The 20,799-nt window shown below is 42.9% G+C and overlaps 1 protein-coding gene and 1 pseudogene across 1 annotated transcript; both read left to right on the top strand.

Annotated features, from left to right (window-relative positions):
• The window catches only part of LOC110490230, a 16,758-nt pseudogene extending 6,527 nt beyond the window's left edge, over positions 1 to 10,231 (top strand).
• A 7,982-nt stretch (positions 10,232 to 18,213) lies between these two features.
• On the top strand, positions 18,214 to 20,576 carry LOC110490229 (galactose-specific lectin nattectin). The gene is made up of 7 exons (XM_021563498.1): positions 18,214 to 18,276; positions 18,377 to 18,446; positions 18,669 to 18,728; positions 18,953 to 19,086; positions 19,628 to 19,762; positions 19,997 to 20,135; positions 20,269 to 20,576. Exons 2-7 carry the CDS (start codon positions 18,389 to 18,391, stop codon positions 20,334 to 20,336), a joined length of 594 nt encoding a protein of 197 aa, XP_021419173.1. The 5' UTR covers positions 18,214 to 18,276; positions 18,377 to 18,388; the 3' UTR covers positions 20,337 to 20,576.
• Positions 20,577 to 20,799: the final 223 nt, after the last annotated feature.

Below are 20,799 nucleotides of genomic sequence, written 5' to 3'. Positions count from 1 at the left end.
ACAGGTCTACAGCAATTTCCAAACTCCTGAAGGTACCACCTTCATCTGTACAAACAATAGTACGCATGTATAAACACCATGGGACCACGCAGCCGTCATACCGCTCAGGAAGTTGACGCGTTCTGTCACTTAGAGATAAACGTACTTTGGTGCGAAAAGTGCAAATCAATCCCAGAACAGCAGCAAAGGACCTTGTGAAGATGCTGGAGGAAACAGGTACAAAAGTATCTATCCACAGTAAAATGAGTCCTATATCGACATAACCTGAAAGGCCGCTCACCTAGGAAGAAGCCACTGCTCCAAAACTGCCATTAAAAAAGTCAGACTACGGTTTGCAACTGCACATCGGGACAAAGATCGTACTTTTTGGAGAAATGTCCTCTGGTCTGATGAAAATAAAATAGAACTTTGGCCATAATGACCATCGTTATGTTTGGAGGAAAAAGGGGGAAGCTTGCAAGGCGAAGAACACCATCCTAACAGTGAAGCACGGGGGTGGCAGCATCATGTTGGGGGGGTGGTTTGCTGCACTTCACAAAATAGATGGCTTCATGAGGATGAAAAATTATGTGGATATATTGAAGCAACATCTCAAGACATCAGTCAGGAAGTTCAAGCTTGGTTGCAAATGGGTCTTCCAAATGGACAATGATTCCAAGCATACTTCCAAAGTTGTGGCAAAATGGCTTAAGGACAACGAAGTCAAGGTATTGGAATGGCCATCACAAAGCCCCGACCTCAATCCAATAGAAAATTTGTGGGCAGAACTTAAAAAGCGTGTGTGAGCAAGGAGCCTACAAACCTGACTCAGTTACACCAGCCCTGTCAGGAGTAATGGGCCAACATTCATCCAACTTATTATGGGAAGCTTGTGGAAGGCTACCAAAAACTAATTGAATGTATGTACACTTCTGACCCACTGGGAATGTGATGAAAGAAATAAAATCTGAAATAAATAATTCTCTCTACTATTATTCTGACATTTCACATTCTTAAAATAAAGTGGTGATCCTAACTGACCTAAAACAGGGAATTTTTACTAGGATTAAATGTCAGGAATTGTGAAAAACAGAGTTTTAATGTATTTAGCTGAGGTGTATATAAACTTCCAACTTCAACTGTGTGTGTGTGTGTGTGTGTGTGTGTGTGTGTGTGTGTGTGTATGTATGTGTGTGTATATATATATATATATATATATATATATATATATATATATATATATATAACACACACACACACGTAGACACATGTCTACGATTAAAACGCATAGCAACGATTAAAACATTCCCAAACCAGAAACCGTGGATTGATGGCAGCATTCGTGTGAAACTGAAAGCGCGAACCACTGCTTTTAACGGAAACATGACCGAATACAAACAGTGTAGCTATTCCCTCCGCAAGGCAATAAAACAAGCTAACCGTCAGTATAGAGACAAAGTAGAGTCGCAATTCAACGGCTCAGACACAAGAGGTATGTGGCAGGGTCTACAGTCAATCACGGATTACAAAAAGAAAACCAGCCCCTTCACGGACCAGGATGTCTTGCTCCCAGGCACACTAAATAACTTTTTTGCCCGCTTTGAGGACAATACAGTGCGACTGACACGGTCCGCAACCAAAACATGCAGACTCTCCTTCACTGCAGCCGACGTGAGTAAAACATTTAAACGTGTTAACCCTCGCAAGGCTGCAGGCCCAGGCGGCATCCCCAGCCGCGGCCTCAGAGCATGCTCAGACCAGCTGGCAGGTGTGTTTACAGACATATTTAATCAATCCTTATCCCAGTCTGCTGTTCCTACATGCTTCAAGAGGGCCACCACTGTCCCTGTTCCCAAGAAAGCTAAGGTAACTGAGCTAAACGACTACCTGCCCGTAGCACTCACTTCCGTCATCATGAAGTGCTTTGAAAGACTAGTCAAGGACCATATCACCTCCAACCTACCTGACACCCTAGACCCACTCCAATTTGCTTACCGCCCAAATAGGTCCACAGACGATGCAATCTCAACCACACTGCACACTGCCCTAACCCATCTGGACAAGAGGAATACCTGTGTGAGAATGCTGTTCATCGACTACAGCTCAGCATTTAACACCATAGTACCCTCCAAACTCTTCATCAAGCTCGAGACCCTGGGTTTCGACTCCGCCCTGTGCAACTGGGTACTGGACTTCCTGACGGGCCACTCCCAGGTGGTGAGGGTAGGTAACAACATCTCCACCCCGCTGATCCTCAACACTGGGGCCCCACAAGGGTGCGTTCTGAGCCCTCTCCTGTACTCCCTATTCACCCACGACTGCGTGGCCATGCACGCCTCCAACTCTATCATCAAGTTTGCCGACCACACTACATTGGTAGGCTTGATTACCAACAACGACAAGACGGCCTACAGGGAGGAGGTGAGGGCCCGCGGAGTGTGGTGTCAGGAAAATAACCTCACACTCAACGTCAACAAAACAAATGAGATGATTGTGGACTTAAGGAAACAGCAGAGGGAGCAGCCCCCTATCCACATCGACAGGACAGTAGTGGAGAGGGTAGTACGTTTTAAGTTCCTCGGCGTACACACCACGGACAAACTGAATTGGTCCACCCACACAGACAGCGTTGTGAAGAAGGAGCAACAGCGCCTCTTCAACCTCAGGAGAATGGAGAAATTCGGCTTGTCACCAAAAGTACTCACAAACTTCTACAGATGCACAATCCTGTCGGGCTGTATCACCGCCTGGTACGGCAACTGCTCCGCCCACAACCACAAGGCTCACCAGAGGGTAGTGAGGTCTGCACAACGCATCACCGGGGGCAAACTACCTGCCCTCCGGAACACCGACACCACCCAATGTCACAGGAAGGCCATAAAGATCATCAAGGACAACAACCACCGAGCCACTGCCTGTTCACCCCGCTATCATCCAGAAGGCGAGGTCAGTACAGGTGCATCAAAGCAGGGACCGAGAGACTGAAAAACAGCTTCTATCTCAAGGCCATCAGACTGTTAAACAGCCACCACTAACATTGAGTGGCTGCTGCCAACACACTGACTCAACTCCAGCCACTTTAATAATGGGAATTGATGGAAATTGATGTAAAATATATCACTAGCCACTTTAAACAATGCTACTTAATATAATGTTTACATACCCTACATTCTTCATCTCATATGTATATACTGTACTCGATACCATCTACTGCATCTTGCCTATGCCGTTCTGTACCATCACTCATTCATATCTTTATTTACATATTCTTTATCCCTTTACACTTGTGTGTATAAGGTAGTAGTTTTGAAATTGTCAGGTTAGATTACTCGTTGGTTATTACTGCATTATCGGAACTAGAAGCACAAGCATTTCGCTACACTCGCATTAACATCTGCTAACCATGTGTATGTGACAAATACATTTTATTTGATGTACACAGAACTCACACACCAGGGTCTCAGTTAGCCGCTAATAGCCAGCTTTTGGCAAATACATTTGACCGGTCATGCTTGTCGGTTTCGAAAATAATTTGAATAATTTTGTGGAATTAAATTGGCCCGTGTGTATTTTCACTAGTCGTTAGGTTTATCACACAAGCACAGCATACAGATGCAGAGCCTATGATTGGAAAATCTGTCACACAGCGTGAGAGCTGCTGCTACAGATTCCTCAAACAGCTCATTTATTGCTGCTGGAGTGAAACTTGCATTTATAAGCCCAATCATTGCGTAACAATTCTAAATACAATCGCGTGTTAACTGTTTTGATGGCCCCGATTTTAAAAAGAGCTACTATTTTTATTTCTCAACTGTTAATTAAAACACTTCCCATTCTCCAATCAAGTTTATATAGGTATCGGTACGCTTCAGCATGTTACACACCACTTTGTGATGAGCTGGAAGCTGTATGTGTTTTGAAAACACTTATTTAAAGGTTTGAAACCTAAATGTTTTAATTCATTTTATGAGGCATGACTTACCTTGCTTCAAAGTAAAATCCGACCATTGAAACATGGGGGCAATTCTTCTCTAAAGACTTCCATAAACCATTGAAACCAGTAGCATATTTCTCTCATGTTCTATTGGTTTTCAAATCAACTTTCTTTCAATACTCACACTAACCATACAATTTGTGACATGAATTGAGTATATAGTATACTTATTGGTTATAGTTAGTTTGCAAAAAGTTCCCCGATGTCGTACCAAATTCGCCAGAATACAAAGTAAACAAGCAGTGTACACTATTTCCGAGCTTTTAGGGCCCATAATGCAATACTTCAGAAAATGGGCGTAGCTTCACAACATTTTCAGATTTGAAGGAAATGGCGGAAAATATGTTGGAGTCAGCCATGTTGGAGTCAACAGAAACCAGAAATTACATGATAAATATTCCCTTACCTTTGACGATCTTCATCAGAATGCACTCCCAGGAATCGCAGTTCCACAATAAATGCTTGATTTGTTCGATAATGTCCGTTATTTATGTCCAAGTAGCTTTTGTTAGCGTTAGGTACACATATCCAAACGCTCGTGTGTTTGGACAAAAACTTTGGACAAAAACTTCAAGAAGTTATATTACAGGTTGAAGAAACATTTCAAACTAAGTATAGAATCAATCATTAGGATGTTTTTATCATAAATCTTCAATAAAGTTCCAACCGGAGAATTCCTTTGTGTCTACAGAAGCAAGTCGATATCATGTGGAATGCGCGTGACCAGGAAATGTCTCTCTGCCAGTAAGCTGACTCATTCCGCTCTTATTCTGTCCCACAACACAGCAGAAGCCTCATTCAAATTTCTAAAGACGGTCGACATCTAGTGGAAGCCGTAGGAAGTGCAACTTCATTCATATCCCAATGTGAATTCAATAGGGCCTGGATTGAAAATATACCAACCTCAAATTTCTCACTTTCTGTTTGGATTTCTTCTCAGGTTTTTGCCTGCCATATGAGTTATGTTATACTCACAGACATCATTCAAACTGAGTGTTTTCTATCCAACACTAATACTATTATCCATATATTAGCAACTGACACTGAGGAGCAAGTCGTTTACTCTGGGCACCTTTCATCCAAGCTACTCAATACTGCCCCTGCAGCCATAATAAGTTAAGTATGTAGTATACAGAATGTTAGTATGGTTATTCAAACATAGCTCTATTCATATTAGCAACCCATGCTAGTTGTTGCATCTTTAGATGTCCCCTCTTTCGAAATTTCAAACAAATATTTTTATCTCTGTCACATTAAACCGCTTGCAGTTTGCTTTTGACAACAGTGTTTTTCCGCTAATTGCATTATGGAACAAACACTTTTTTTGTAGCTTACTGCCTTGTGCGCACTGCTAAACTTATAATGTGAAGAAATAATAATTTATCAACATTTTTAATCTAAACGTTCTGATCTGTTGCATCAGCCTCATTGCTTTTTAAAGATTTATTTTTTTTTTAATGTAGGCTAGGCCTACTAGTTGTATGAATTTGGGATCTATCATCCCATAATTGTCCCAGAGTCTGTTTGGAATAGCCTATTTCTTTCTTGCACAGAACGACAAGCTGACCATAAGAATAGGTCAACCGTTCTACTATGTGGGATATTACATGGACATAGGCTAGTGATTTTGCTGTTTTGTTACTCGTCTTGTTGGCTGATGAAAAGTCAATGTGGCCGTTATTCTTACATCTTCAAAGTGCGCATTGGAATTCGGTAAGAAGGGCGTACGCTGTTGCATCCTCGAGTTGCATGTTCTGTGAGGATAAATCATCGAAATGTGATTTTTGTCAGTGGGTGGACGCCCTAATCAGGTTATGCGCCCAATGCAAATGGGTCCGGTAAATTTCTCAAATGTCTGTTAAATTAAAATGCTGCCGATCAAAAGTCAGGCGCCACATTTTCCTAATGGAAACCCTGACGCGCACACAATTCAGTATACACACGTACACAAACCTCACACACACAGACCCACATTCACTTTCTTCATCTCCACAATCATCAATCTTCCCTGCACCAAAGTATAAAAAAAAAGACCTTCATTTTACATCATCCAGCGGGACAGACCATCATTTCAATTCCCTCACTGGACAAACCAAGTGGAAAATATCCCAATAGCCATGCATAAACATGACCCTAATGTTTTCCCCCCTGAGGCTGCTCTCTCCCTGGCATACTAAGTGGCTGTGGGTGGAACATGTGTTTACGACCAGGCAGGACCACTCTGTCCGACATGGCACCCTTATCCCTTTGACTAGGACCCATAGGGCTTTAGTCAAAAGTAGTGCACTATGTAGGGAATAGGGTGCCATTGCAGACTCTGACTCTATCTCTGTGCTGGGGCAGTTAGCACTTGGTCTATCTGTGGTGGTGATTCGGATGCAGGCCCATACATCTGCTCTGTATTCCAGGGCTGTGGATGAAGGCCCCGGCGGGAGACCAGAGAGCATGTTGAGAATATAGCAGTGTATTATCTACTGTTTGATGGGTTCAGATCATGTTTTTACAATGATGAGGGCCCCTTGGGAAGATGAGAAAGAGGAGGAGGAGGAGAAGAAGGGAACGACGAGGGACAGAGAGCAAAGGAAAGAAAGTCTGACAGGGACAAAGTGAGAGAGGGTGCGGGGGGAGAGAGACAGGCTTTTAGAGAGGGAGGACAGAGGGAAGGGGGTAGTGAGAGACTAATATGTTTCCATCTTTGTGTAGATAAGACCCAGGCCAGGTTAGTTACACATCTGTCACGTCAGCCTCCAACGGCCATGTCATCCACTGCCCCCCAGTCATCTCAATACAACCACTCAGACAAAATCTAGTCATTATTTAAACATAACTTTCTCCAGCCCAAGGTCTCTCTCAAGATCATAATAACTCCGCTTTAAGATGACACGTTTTGAGTTATGCAGATGTCTATATGAGTGAATGGAGAAAGTTGTAATGCCAGGGACAGACAGATACAGAGTGAGTGAGGCTATATTGAGTGACAGAGACTGGGGAAGCCTTGGCTCCTGCCCTCATGCCTGGTGCTGTGGGATGGAGAGAAAGAGGTGTGTCGGATCAAACAGATTTCTCTGCCTTGACCTCCGAATGGTGTTGTTAGGTCAGGACTCCTCTCCATCTTTATTCTCACTAGTTTTAGACAGACACACACATTCCATCTCTACTGTACTGCCAGTGTCTTCACCTCTATTCCTTTTCTTACTCTACATTCTCATCTTCCTCTTTTCAATTCTGCTGTCTATCTCCACTTGCCATTCTCTCCTCATATTCATTCTCATTCCCTCCTTTCCTCCACCCATCCTCTCATCCTTCCCTCCACAGGCCAGATGGCCAGCCCACCCTCCTACCTCCGGTCCAGGTGCAGGAGCTGAACGTGCTCTCCACGGGCATGTTGAACAGTGTGCAGCGCCTCTTCTCCCACCACATGATTGAGACTTTTGGCTGTGACTACTCCACCAGCGGGGTGACTTTGGAGGCCCTGCAGGCCAAGCTCAAGGCCTTCCTGGAGCTTCGCACGGCCGATGGGCCCCGCCATGATACATACGTGGTGTTCTACAGCGGGCATACGCAGCGCACCGGGGCCTGGGCACTGGCAGGTGAGGGTCACCATAGCTTACAGAGGCTGGCTGGCTTTATGGTTGGCTGGCTTGATGGTTGGCTGGCTTGATGGCTGGCTGGCTGGCTGGCTGGCTGGCTGGCTGGCTGGCTGCCTCTCCTCAACGCACAAGCTTCTTGCCTCTGTCTCTCATCTTCTATCAATGTTTATTTTGCACCTATTTATTTCCAGACTAGATCAAACATGAAAAAGACAGGATCAAAATAAGGTTATATGTTTGAATAAAACATGATGATGATTGTTTTGACAAACAATTTAAAGTTTTCCATTTGTTTCTGAGAAAAGTAGAAAATATTTTGTAGTCTGCCAGATGCAGTGTGTTCTATCTAACACCTTATTACTTGTTAGATATCACTGCACTGTTGTAGCTAGAAACACAAGCATTTCTCTACACCCGCAATAACATCTGCTGAACACGTTTATGTGACCACTAAAGTGTGATTTTTGTGGCTGTACTTTTCATGAATCCATCGCTCTTAGTAGAAATGAAGAGTCCCAACATTTTCCCAGTGTGATAACTGAAGCTGGCCTTCAGTGGCTGCCAACACACGCCCCACGCTTTATCACTGCGTGGTGCTGCTACGAAGGCGAGCTAGGTGACAATTAAACATGACTTGACCGTTAATGTACTCCCACTCGTAACTTTTCCTTTTCTCCATGAACCCAGACTACTTTGACCTTTTTTTGTCTTTACTCACCACCCACCTTAACCTTCTCAAATACATGCAGACAGTCATCGTGCCTCATCAGGCAAGTCGGCTGTAATGACTGTAGTAAATTAGTATTATTAACCCATTACCCAATTATTCTTTTAATGGATTAAGGAAGGAATATATTGTACATTGTAAGCTATGATTACAGTAACTTTTAAAACCTTTTATCAAACTAGCTACTAAACCCCTAACATTCAGGGTCAGTAAAAAAAAAACTGGTACGTATCGTCTTCCTAAAGATACAGATCCATCTACGGACCAATGCTTCTAGTAATATGTGTCAAAACATCAACGCAGCCACAGTGTACCACCCCGGTGCTCCCCTGAAACCCAAATTGTACTTTAAGCATCAGTTTGTCACGACCACACAGTGTATTGCTCCTCTTCACCAGTCCCTTTCTGAGCGGCTCCCAAACGGTAAAGAAATATCTTATCTTGGCTCCATCTACGGGCGCCTCTTAATCTTCCTGCCATGGAACCCACTGCCGTATTAATCCTCATGAAGGATACTGCTTGTCATACGCCGTGTCACAGTGTTTGAGCAGTGGAGGCCGAGGGAAAAACAACCCGAGCCCTGGCTGGCGTTGGAGCTTTACAGAACGGTCTGGGAAGAGCAGGATGGGGGGGGGGGGGTGTCTTTGGCACTCTCACTCAATCACGCAGGCTGCTCACGCACACATATACACACTCATACGTCGCTCACGTTTCTGCCACAGAGGAAGGGTGCCCAAAACAGAGAGCAGTCCCTGTAACTCAGGATTTAGACTAGGGATAGGCCATACAGGCGTGTCGTTGTAGATGGTATTCAGAATAACAATAGAGATGATTTGACAAATAACTTGACTATTCGCGTTCCTTTTGTTTACATTGTGCATGTTATGATATGAATCACATCAGCTTTTCGCAAATGGTTCCTTGTTTGTCCCAGCCTAAGACTAGGGTTGGGGTTATTAAAATGTTTATTTCTCTCTCTACCAGGAGGAGACTCTCTGCGTCTGGAGCAGCTGCTGGAGTGGTGGAAGGAGAAGAACAGCGGCTTCACCTCCCGTCTCATCCTGGTCCTGGACACGGAGAACTCCATGCCCTGGGTAAAGGAGGTCCGCAGGATGGAGGGAGTCTATGTGGCCGTGCAAGGGGCCGAGCTCGCCCCCGCCGGCGACATCACCTCGGAGTGGGTGGAGTTCAACTGCAACCCGGACAGCGCCACCCAGTGGTCGGAGAAGGGCAGGACGGTGGCGGCGGCCTACGAAACACTGGAGCGACTACACGCTCCATCTTCCCACGGGGAGCGACGTGGCCAAGCACTGGAAGACCCACTTCCCCCAGGCTACCTCTCCTCTGGTGCACCTATCCAACTGGTGCTGTGGGCTCAACCTCCTCTGGCTGTGTGGAGTGTGTCTGAGGTGCTTCAGGCGACTCAAACTGGGCTGGTTCCCTCCCAATATACTGGACACGGGACAGGGCATCAAACTGGTCCACTCATAGACTGACTGAGCTGTATGTCTGCCTGGGAGATCACTTGCCTGACCACTCACCCTGAATTGAATTCCTCTGCTCTATCAATCGCTACATACAGTCAGTCTGAAACTACCATCCTAGAAGTTGTTTGTGTGACTTCAAAACAAATGAATCAGTGATTGGTTAGATTTGTTTATGACAATCCAGTCAGAGAATCAAAGTTGATAACGTCATCAGGTAAGCAGGCTCTGGCCCAACCCATCGGTTTCTGGGACCAATCAGATTGGTCAGATTGTGTTCGCATTCTAGAAATCGTCGGGGAGGGAGGCTAATCCAGACTCATCGTGGAGAAGAAACGTCAGTTGGCCGGAGCAATGTGGATGGGTAGCCAGGCAAGGAGATCACAAGGGAGTTTCAGCAGGTAGCCTAGTAGTTAAGAGTGTTGGGCCAGTAACCGAAAGGTTGTTGGTTCAAATCCCCGAGCCGACTAGGTTGCCCTTGAGCAAGGCACTTAACCCTAATTGCTCCTGAAAGTCTCTCTGGAAAAGAGTGTCTGCTAAATGACTCAAATGTAAATGTGTTGACAATCATCAGTATCTATGGTAAGCCATGTGTAGACAATCACCAATAGTACATGTGGTAAAGTGGTCTCCACAATAGGCCTGTTTTCTATGGTAAAGCTATATCCATCACCGCAATCAGTCTTATCGCCATGAATGTATGGGCCTTGTATCTAATGGTATAAGTAGACAGTCTCCACAATATTCTATGGTTTACTGACATCCACCCTATGTGCCTTGTTACTTTGTAAATTGACATTGTGGGACATTGTACTTTATTTTGAAAATGCAATATATCATTATTTCATAAGTGTTTTTTTCTGGGAAGATATTTGTAATTGTTTGTCATGTTTATTTCCACTTTGGAAACTGATAGTATACAGGTTTTACCATTTGAAAATGTCTAGCCAAAGATTTTGGGACAGATTTTCATCAGTCTTGGCCAGTGTCTTGCCTTGCGTTTTGGTCTTGGTTTCTATTGACTGACTATTTGAAATCATGAGATGATTTATTACCTTATTTTAGCACCACATTCTGTTCTATTAGATGGATCCCAACAAAATGTGGTTAATTCATTGATTAGTTTTTTTAAACATGAATTTAGTAAATGTGCTGCGTCAGTGTGAGGAGGAAGTGTTGACAATTGGTCGGCCTGACAGGATCTATATAGCTGCAGGGATATACAGTACACAGCTCCCTGCCTGGCGCCACTTTGCTGCAGTTGTTTTGGCGTCGAATCCACTAAAAACAATGACTCACCACATGTAGCCTATCATTGCATCATAAACCGTTCACTGTGCCCTCATTGGTTTCGAGGGCCATGGTGACCCATATTGGCCAACCTTTCTGCTTCATTTGGTGCTTGTCTTGCTCTCTCTCTCTCTCTGTGATGCTGCCTTTATGATACACTGTGATGTTTATGCTAAAAAGGTCAAATTGTATTACTCTACATATAAATGAAAGCCAAGCCTTTTGTCTCGCTATGTCTTCGTTGTCCTGATTTGAACCATTGTGATGCCTCATCTCAGATTATGCTGGAATAATAAAGTGAATATGTGAAAAGTTGTGTACATGTGCTGGTCACTTATCTATTGAAATGAATTGCATTTTGTAAAAACCCTGTGCAGCTCAGCAACATTCTGGTATCTACCTGGACATTGAAACGGGAAGTTTACCCCAGAGATTAAAAGAGTCACTCAGTTTAGTTTGGAAAGCAGAGTCGATGGGTTCAATTGGGGCCAAATCGCCTCTACATAATTGCTTGTCTCTCAGTGGTGGTTTGAGAGGATAGGATGGGTAGAGAGAGGAGAAAGAGGAGGATACATAGAGACAAATCATGAAATAGCCTAGCCATCCGTTCCAATTCCAGACATTAATATGGCATGGTTTACAGACATTGAGCAAATATAGACCCTCGCTGTATAAATGTTAGTGTTGGCTGCAAATATTGGGTTTGGGAACCTAGAAGTCCGGACTGATGTAGGAATAATTGTCCTATGCTGCAGTAAAAAGCTTTCCGTTCTCTCTCTCACCGGGGAGTCTAGCTGGACACAAAGCTTTCACTTCACTTTAGTCCCCCTTTCCTCAACACGTTGTGGTGGACATTCACAAGAAAATGTTTTCCTAATACAAATCAAATCAAATTTGATTAGTCACATGGGCCGAATACAACAGGTGTAGTAGACCTTACAGTGAAATGCTTACTTACGAGCCCCTAACCAACAATGCAGTTTAAAAATAAATACAGAGTAAGAAATAAAAGTAACAAGTAATTAAAGAGCCACAGTAAAATAAAATAACAGGGGGGTACTGGTACAGAGTCAATGTGTGGGGGCACCGGTTAGTTTAGGTAATATGTACATACATGTAGGTAGAGTTATTAAAGAGACTATGCATAGATAATAACAGAGTATCAGAGGTGTAAAAGAGGGTATGGGAAGGGGCAACGCAAATAGTCTGGGTAGCCATTTAATTAGATGTTCAGGAGTCTTATAGCTTGGGGGTAGAAGCTGTTTAGAAGCCTCTTGGACCTAGACTCGTTCTGGTACCGCTTGCCGTGCGGTAGCAGAGAGAACAGTCTGACTAGTGTGGCTGGAGTGACAATTCTTAGGGCCTTCCTCAGGCAAAATTATGTGTGTGAGTGGTGCCATTACTCTCTCTCTCCTTAGTGGGGATCAAAGGCGCCGGTTTTAAAGGGAAGTTGGGCCGGTTTTATGACTTAACACCGGTCGTTAACTTTCTCTCTCTTGCCCTGCAGCGTTGAACAAATGAATATGGTGTGTGTAGAGAGAGACTCTTGCCTAATAACTTCAACATCAAACAACAGACACTGGGACAATACATTTCAACATCCAAAGGTTGGGGATGATGAGGGAAGGAATATGAAAAATTAATATGTATTTTGTGATGTCATTAAAATGATAAGACTATAACAGAAATACTGTAGCTTAGCAAGGAAACAAGCTTCCACCCCATAGGATGTTCATACAATATAAAGAACAATTAAACTTTGTTTGAAAATATAGAAATGTGAGTTTAGTCTTCTGAGATAATGGTTGTTCATGTCTGTTGCACACTAACTAAGCCACGCCCCCAATGAGGTCAGAGTTTGTGTCCACATGCTGGAACCGCCTTCCAAGGCCAGAGTGCTTAAAAGGACACGTTGAGAATTTATATACAGACCAGAGAATGTGAGGACGTGGTCCACACGTTGACATGGTAAGACCCTCTGAAACTCTTGACGAGTGAAGAATGTGAAGACTAGACCAAAACATGCACCGTCTGCAGCTCTGCATGTAAAGTAGTCTAGGACATTTGATCCTAGACGGGTGGGAAGACAGATCCCTCTCACCACCGTATGGTACACCTGAAGTATTCATTCTAAGAACACTCCAGAACAAAAGAAGCCTACAACTAAAGATGGACATTGTGACCTCTGGTAGACAACCAGAGACTTACATCAAACTACTCCCCATAGACAGATCGAGTTGTTTCAACAGAGACGACAGAGAAAGACATCTATGTGTAAATATATGTTGCATTTCTAATCCAAATGAGCGCTTATTAAGGTACTAAATATTCATATTTACGGTGAGCATAGATTCCAAATGTATGCACGATAAGTCCACTCTTTGTCTATCCACCTTTTTATCTTTCCCCACCTCCTTTCCATTGTGTAACAAGCCGTCATATCGGGTTAGTCCACTAGGGACTGTTTTCATTGCATTATGTGAGTAATCAATAACCTATGCCATGTGTGTGTGTGTGTGTGTATTTCTGTGTGTATTTCTGTGTGATTATTTAGTTAGTAAATAAATAATTAAGCCAAAGTGAATTGCTGATTCATCACTTAGGTTGGGGTTCATGCAAATTTTTGAAGTCAATGACATTCAGAATGAAACTGATATGAGGAAATTATTAATTGATGACTGGTATAATATCGAGATATTCTTGAGTTAATTCGGGAAATGTTAACTCATTAAATAAACTTTTCCCGTGGTGCCCCAAATTCCTAATGAGTTAATTGTCAATCAATCAATCACGTTTATTTATAAAGCCCTTCTTACATCAGCTGACGTCACAAAGTGCTGCACAGAAACTCAGCCTAAAAACCCAAACAGCAAGCAATGCAGGTGTAGAAGCACAGTGGCTAGGAAAAACTCCCTAGAAAGGCCAGAACCTAGGAAGAAACCTAGAGGGGAACCAGGCTATGAGGTGTGGCCAGACCTCTTCTGGCTGTGCCGGGTGGAGATTATAACAGAACATGGCCAAGATGTTCAAATGTTCATAGATGACCAGCAGGGTCAAATACTAATAATCACAGTGGTTGTAGAGGGTGCAACAGGTCAGCACCTCAGGAGTAAATGTCAGTTAGCTTTTCATAGCCGATCATTCAGAGTTAGAGACAGCATGTGCGGTAGAGAGAGAGAGTAGAAAATGGCAGGTCTGGGAAAAGGTAGCATGTCTGGTGAACAGGTCAGGGTTCCATAGCCGCAGGCAGAACAGTTGAAACTGGAGCAGCAGCACAACCAGGTGGACTGGGGACAGCAAATAGTCATCAGGCCAGGTAGTCCTGAGGCATGGTCCTAGGGCTCAGGTCCTCTGAGAGAGAGAGAATTAGAGAGGGCATACTTACATTCACACAGGACACCGGATAAGACAAGAGCTATAACAGACTGACCCTACCTCCCCGACACAAACTACTGCAGCATAAATACTGGTGGCTGAGACAGAATTTTACATGATTAATTTAATCGAGTAATAATTAAACTTGGTAGGTAATTATACAATGATTAGCAGTCATCACATTAATGATAGTCATGTCACGACAGTGTTATCCAGACTGTATTCGAGCATTAATTAGCTGTATATCATGCTTTTGTAACCGTGAATGAAGTCACTTGAAAGAAGCGTGCTTGGAAGAACCAAAACATTGACATAGCTCACAGTAGGAGGCCATAGGTAAAACTTATTCTAGGAATCTTATTTCACTGCTAGACAGCAACACACCTGTATGAAATGACTCACTGTCTTCATTTAAACATGTCTCCACCATCAGGTGAAGTACACATCATTATTCGTAGTCTCATTCATTATGTTTCCAAGCTGTTGCATTGTTGCAATATGAACCATCATGCAGTACCGTTTGACCATGAGCTCATTCCACTCTTTCCTATTCTGCTTGTTGCGAGGTAAATGTAATCAATGTCTCTCTTCTCTCTGGCTGGAAATAGGCCTGACTGGCTGCTGGAGTAATGGGATGAGATTATTGATTCATTCGATGCAGGACCGTATGTTAGCAAAATTACAAGATTATAGCCTCCAAGTCGCGCAGTGGTCTAAGCCACTGCATCTCAGTGAAAGCTGTGCCACTAGAGATCCTGGTTTGAGTCCAGGCTCGGTCGCAGCTGGAGACCCATGTGGCGGCGCACAATAAACCCAGCGTTGTCCGGGTTAGGGGAGGCTTTGGCCGGCTGGGATGTCCTTGTCCCATTGTGCTCTAGCGACTCCTGTGGTGGGCTGGGCGCATGCACGCTGACAAGGTCGACAGGTGCACAGTGTTTCCTCTGACACATTGGTGCGGCTGGCTTCCGGGTTAAGTGGGCAATGTGACTTAGCTGGGTTGTGTTTCGAGGACACACGGCTCTCGACCTTCGCCTCTCCCGAGTCCGTACGGGAGGTTCAGCGATGGGACAAGACTGTAACTACCAATTGGATACCACGAAATTGGGGAAAAAAGGGGTAAAACAAATTACAAGATTATGTTATGATACTGTTTTGTACCGAATAGTTGTTTTCAGGCAATAGAATAGGTTTCTTAGAACTCTCTCTTCATTCTGAGTGAACCGAGAGAAATCTTTTGAAGTTTGGGCTGGCAACTGATTAAGTGATGCCTTGGTGATAAAACACTTTAGACACATTCCATTCTATGATTAGTGATTAGACCTATGTCTCCGGCTTGACATTCATAGATAAGGTGTGTGTGTGTGTGTGTGTGTGTGTGTGTGTGTGTGTGTGTGTGTGTGTGTGTGTGTGTGTGTGTGTGCGTGCGTGCGTGCGTGCGTGCGTGCGTGCGTGCGTGCGACTCGAGAGAGCGTGAAGGAATTGAACAAACATCTCATTGTTTGTTCTAATCCTTGCATCTAGGAAACTTATCCTGGAGCAGTAAAATAACACCCCCTGTGCAGATAAATGACAGGATGAACCCAGGTTGGTTTATGGTGCCCCAATCTACATGGGAGAGGTGGAGACAGCCATAAATAAGAATTTTGAAGAATGCTATATAAAGACCGTGTATACCAGGCCTGGGCAATTCCATTGTGTTAGCTGGGGCTGGGGCAAAAGTGTGACACCAATCAGTCCCCCGAGGACTGGAGTTGCTCAGGCCTGCTGTATACTATGTATGATTAGAAGCACTTCGGAGTGTGGGGTCGATGGTTTCATTATTGCAATAATGAATCAATATTAAATAAAGATGATTGTTTGAAGATATGACAGTCTCTCACTTGATTCGAATATTCCACGACAACTGCTCCAACTTTTCAGCCCAAAAAAGACAGTTGACGTTACTGTGGCTTTGAAATGTCGTTACTGAGGAATTATCTCTAAAAATGTAAAAAACTACATTCAAATCCAGAACTATTTCCTACATCGCTGTGTGTAGTGATACATTTTCATACTTCACCGATACATTGTACCATACAGAAGTAGTGCCAAGAGTGTTTCTGAATAACACAAAATATTCAAGCATTGTTGAGCACAGTACTCATTCCAGTAAGCTGTAATCGTTACAGGATACTGCATTAGCCTCTGTCATTGAGAGTGGTGCAGATGACCTTCTTCTTCACATCATCAACATCAACATCACACGAGGAAGCCCAGAGATTCACCAGTGATGGTTTCAATGTTGTTATTCATCCTGTAATGTAACAAAACAACTAAACAGCTGACCTAGCCAGGTTTATGAACAGAATATAACCAATCACCTAGACTTATTTATAGGTTCCTTCCTTCCAGGAACCCAACCTTCCCTTCTTCTGCCAGACAACAAGGTACACTGAACAAGGTACACAGCAGTGGTGTAAAGTACTTAATTAAGTAAAATTATTTTAAAGTACTAAAGTAGTTTTTTTCAGTATGTGTACTTAATTTTACTATTAATATTTGACAACTTTTACTTTTACTTCACTACATTCCTGAAGGAAATAATGTACTTTTTACTGCATACATTATCCCTGACAGGGAAATGGTCCAATTCACACACTTCAAGAGAACATCCCTACGGTCTCGGATCTGATGGACTCACTAAACACAAATGCTTCGTTTATAAATTATATCTGAATGTTGGAGTGTGCCCCTGGCTATCCGTAAAAAAAAAAAAATATTGTGCTGTCTGGTTTGTTTAATATAAGGAATTTGCAATGATTTATACTTTTGATACTTAAGTTTATTTAAAATGAAATACTTTTACTCAAGTAGTATTTCATCGGGTGACTTTCACTTGAGCAATTTTCAATTAAGGTATCTTGACTTTTACACAAGTATAACAAATGAGTACTTTTTCCACCACTGGTATACAGTGCAATCTGAAGGTATTCAGACCCCTTCCCTTTTCCCACATTTTACTATGTTACAGCCTTATTCTAAAATTGATTAAATAAAAAAAAATGGAGTCTGGAGGAAACCTGGCACCATCCCTACGGTGAAGCGTGGTGGAAGCATCATGCTGTCGGGATGTTTTTCAGCGGCAGGGACTGGGAGACTAGTCAGGATCGAGGGAAAGATGAACGGAGCAAAGTATAGAGAGCAGAGCGCTCAGGACCTCAGACTGGGATGAAGGTTCAACTTCCAACATGACCTTAAGCACACGGCCAAGACAATGCAGGTTTGTCTATGAATGACCTTGAGTGGCCCAGCCGGAGCCTGGATTTGAACGCAATCAAACCTCTCTGGAGAGACCTGAAAATAGCTATGCAGCAACACTCCCCATCCAACCTGACAGCTTGAGACGATCTGCAGAGGAGAATGGGAAAAAGTCCCCAAATACAGGTGTGCCAAGCTTGTAGCGTTATATCCAAGAAGACTCGAGACTGTAATCGCTGCCAAAAGGTGCTTCAACAAAGTACTGACTAAATGGTCTGAATACTTATGTACATTTCAGTTTCTGCTTTGTAATTATGGGGTATTGTGTGTAGATTGATGAGGGGGAAAAAAACTATTAAATCCATTTTAGAATTAGGCTGCAATGTAACAAAATGTGGAATGCACTGTATATGAGCAAAGTACAGATCTCTCTCTGTACTTTGCTCCTCTTTTTGATTGATAAACTCACCATGAGAAGGAAATGGATAATATATGAGTTAACTATTGATAAACTATAGTTACTTCCTTGTGGTCAGGTGTATATAGCTGCTCCCCTTTCTAAAACAGAACAGAACCTACCAGAGATTCCTTATACATCAGGTAAGTCCACTATAGTCACCTCCGCCTACGTTCTAAAGTACTCAGTCTGATGCTGAATTTGTCTTAAGTCTCTATCTCTCTTTCTCTCTATTTTTCTCAGGAAAGTATCACCATGACGATGTTGACCATATTTCTGCTTCTCAGCGCTGCCTTTACTCTGGGTGATGCAAGTAAGAGAGATACACCTCATAGTTTCCAGCATATTTTAAGTGTACTCCTTTTATTTACAGCGCAGATAAGAGGTGTTTAATGATGTGTAGGTAGTAGAGGTATTCTTATCAATGGTTTGATTACCTGTTCACTCATCAGATGCAGTTTGATTATATCATTCTACACTTTAAAGAGAACATGAGTATGAATCTTTCCTCTGTTTTTGTCTCTCTTTGTTGTAGGGGATCTGAATGACACAGAGAATCAAATTATTGAGAACCTGATACGCAACCTGCCAATCGGTAAAATGCCTTCTTCAATCCCATATCAACAGGATTTCTGAAACCTGCAGAAAGCTATAATATTGTGTTGGTTTGCTAATGTTAATGGACTGATAATGCACAGATAGCTGTGGTGCAGTGTTCAGTAACATCACTGTTGGAACGCACTTTTGACCACTCAGATTGTGTTGTCGGAACTAATAATTTCATCATGATACTGCATGATATCTCTCCCCCCCCTACAGAGTCTGAGGAGATGGGAGCGAAGGAGAAAGGGGGACTACAAACCAGGAGTTCATCATGCCCACCTGGTTGGCACAGATATGGGACACACTGCTATCACTACGTCCCCATCATGGCCAAATGGCCAGAGGCAGAGGTACCTGTAAATGTCCATATTTAGGGCCAGATTTACTAATTCTAAACATCATAGGATTAGTGTGTTTAACAGGGTTGCTAAACTAAAACTTGACATGCTATTCCTTCTCTTTATATTTAGATACTCATGCAGAAACTTCCCATATATCTATCATTATTAATTCAATTTAAACTTCCAAATAACCAAACCCAGTCCCAGACTTGGATAACACTGGAGGCCCCTAAGGTCTTCACAGAGTTGAATAAAGCTGCATTTAGTTTGTTTGTGCTCTTCATGTGGAACACCTGACGGAGCTCTCTAAAATTACATGTCCTGGTCCCACTTTGTCAGTTCAGAGTAAATATTGGAGACATCTATGTGGATAAATGTGTCTGTTGTTCATATGTTTTATAATGTATATTGTAGGTGTTTTATAGTATTGATGCAGGGCTCATCTGTAAAAGAAATCCCAGTCTCAGTATGACTTACCTGTCAAAATAAAGGTTATAAAAATGTAAAATATTCTACCTTTGTGTGATTCTCTCTCTCTGTCTCTCTTCAGCATTACTGTTTGCTATTGGGAGGTAACCTGGCGTCAGTACACAGCCTCTCTCAGTATAACTTCCTTCAGTCAGTCATACGAAGTAGTGCCAACGGAGCCCAGCGCACCTGGATTGGAGCCAACGATGCCATCAAGGTCAGAAACACTCTGTTTAACACTCCTGAAACCTATACAGTAAGATGCATTGATTCATTTAGAATATAATTATAAATGCCTAGTGGTGCCTTACCCGAAATATAAGCTTGTTTTACTCCATTGTTTGTAAACAATGTAATTGTAAACAAACACTGTCGCTTCAAAACGTGGTTAAATCATTTTTATATAATGTATAGTGTCTGCTGGTTACACATCTGCTTGTATGCTCTTTAGGAGGGTCTTTGGCTGTGGAGTGATGGGTCCAGGTTTAGCTACCAGAACTGGGGCAAGGGGCAACCCGATAACTACATCCATGTTGCTGGGAACGACAACACGAATGGCCGTGAGCATTGTATGGAGATGAACTATGGAGGTACGATGCTGTCACCAGAGCACTCTCCCTCACGTTATTCATCAAAGATTTTGATAGATGTAAAAATACATTTTAAAGGTAATGTGTTCCTTTTTTCGCTACATTTAAACAAAAATATTACCCTCTTTCCCAGATGACTTCGGGCAGAATGATTCACCCTGCTGGACGAAACGTCCATTCATGTGTTCCAGAAAGCTGTAATATCTACCGACTGGGAGAGAATTCATGTTCTAACGTTACTCCCCTCATGTTTAGTGTACTTTTAGATTTTTGCTGATTTTAATGAGATTCTATTGCCTTATCTTGATGATTATTGCTAATTATGTAAAGTGACTTTGGGTGTCTTGAAAAGCACTTGTAGTAATACATTTTAGAAATTCTATATTATCTGAGAGGCTCTCAGGTGATGGGATTCTTCAATAAAGTCAGTCTGTAATATTTCCTGTTCAGTGGTAATTTTGGCAAAACCCCCCAGATAATTCTCATGGGTGGCTCCAGGGAGGGTGTTGCCTTTGCAGAAGCACCCTCATGAAACAATGTATTAGTATGTATATGCATGTACGCCATTGATTTCAAGCACCCCTTTGCAATGACAGAATCTACCCTTTAGTTAGGCTCTCGGCATATGGGATTCTTTTAACCAAGGATGGTGTTGGATGCTAGA

The sequence above is a fragment of the Oncorhynchus mykiss genome, chromosome 15 (genome assembly GCF_013265735.2).
Source record: "Oncorhynchus mykiss isolate Arlee chromosome 15, USDA_OmykA_1.1, whole genome shotgun sequence".
Classification (NCBI taxonomy): Eukaryota; Metazoa; Chordata; class Actinopteri; order Salmoniformes; family Salmonidae; genus Oncorhynchus; species Oncorhynchus mykiss.
Note: the sequence above shows the minus strand (reverse complement) of the source record. Positions and strands in the feature narration are given on the sequence as shown.

Excerpts from the sequence above, each read along its gene's own strand:
- LOC110490229 (XM_021563498.1), top strand. The coding sequence starts at position 18,389 with ATGACGATGTTGACCATATTTCTGCTTCTCAGCGCTGCCTTTACTCTG. Across the intron at positions 18,729-18,952 it reads GATACGCAACCTGCCAATCG|AGTCTGAGGAGATGGGAGCG; the intron begins GTAAAATGCCTT and ends CCCCCCCTACAG. Across the intron at positions 20,136-20,268 it reads TATGGAGATGAACTATGGAG|ATGACTTCGGGCAGAATGAT; the intron begins GTACGATGCTGT and ends CCTCTTTCCCAG.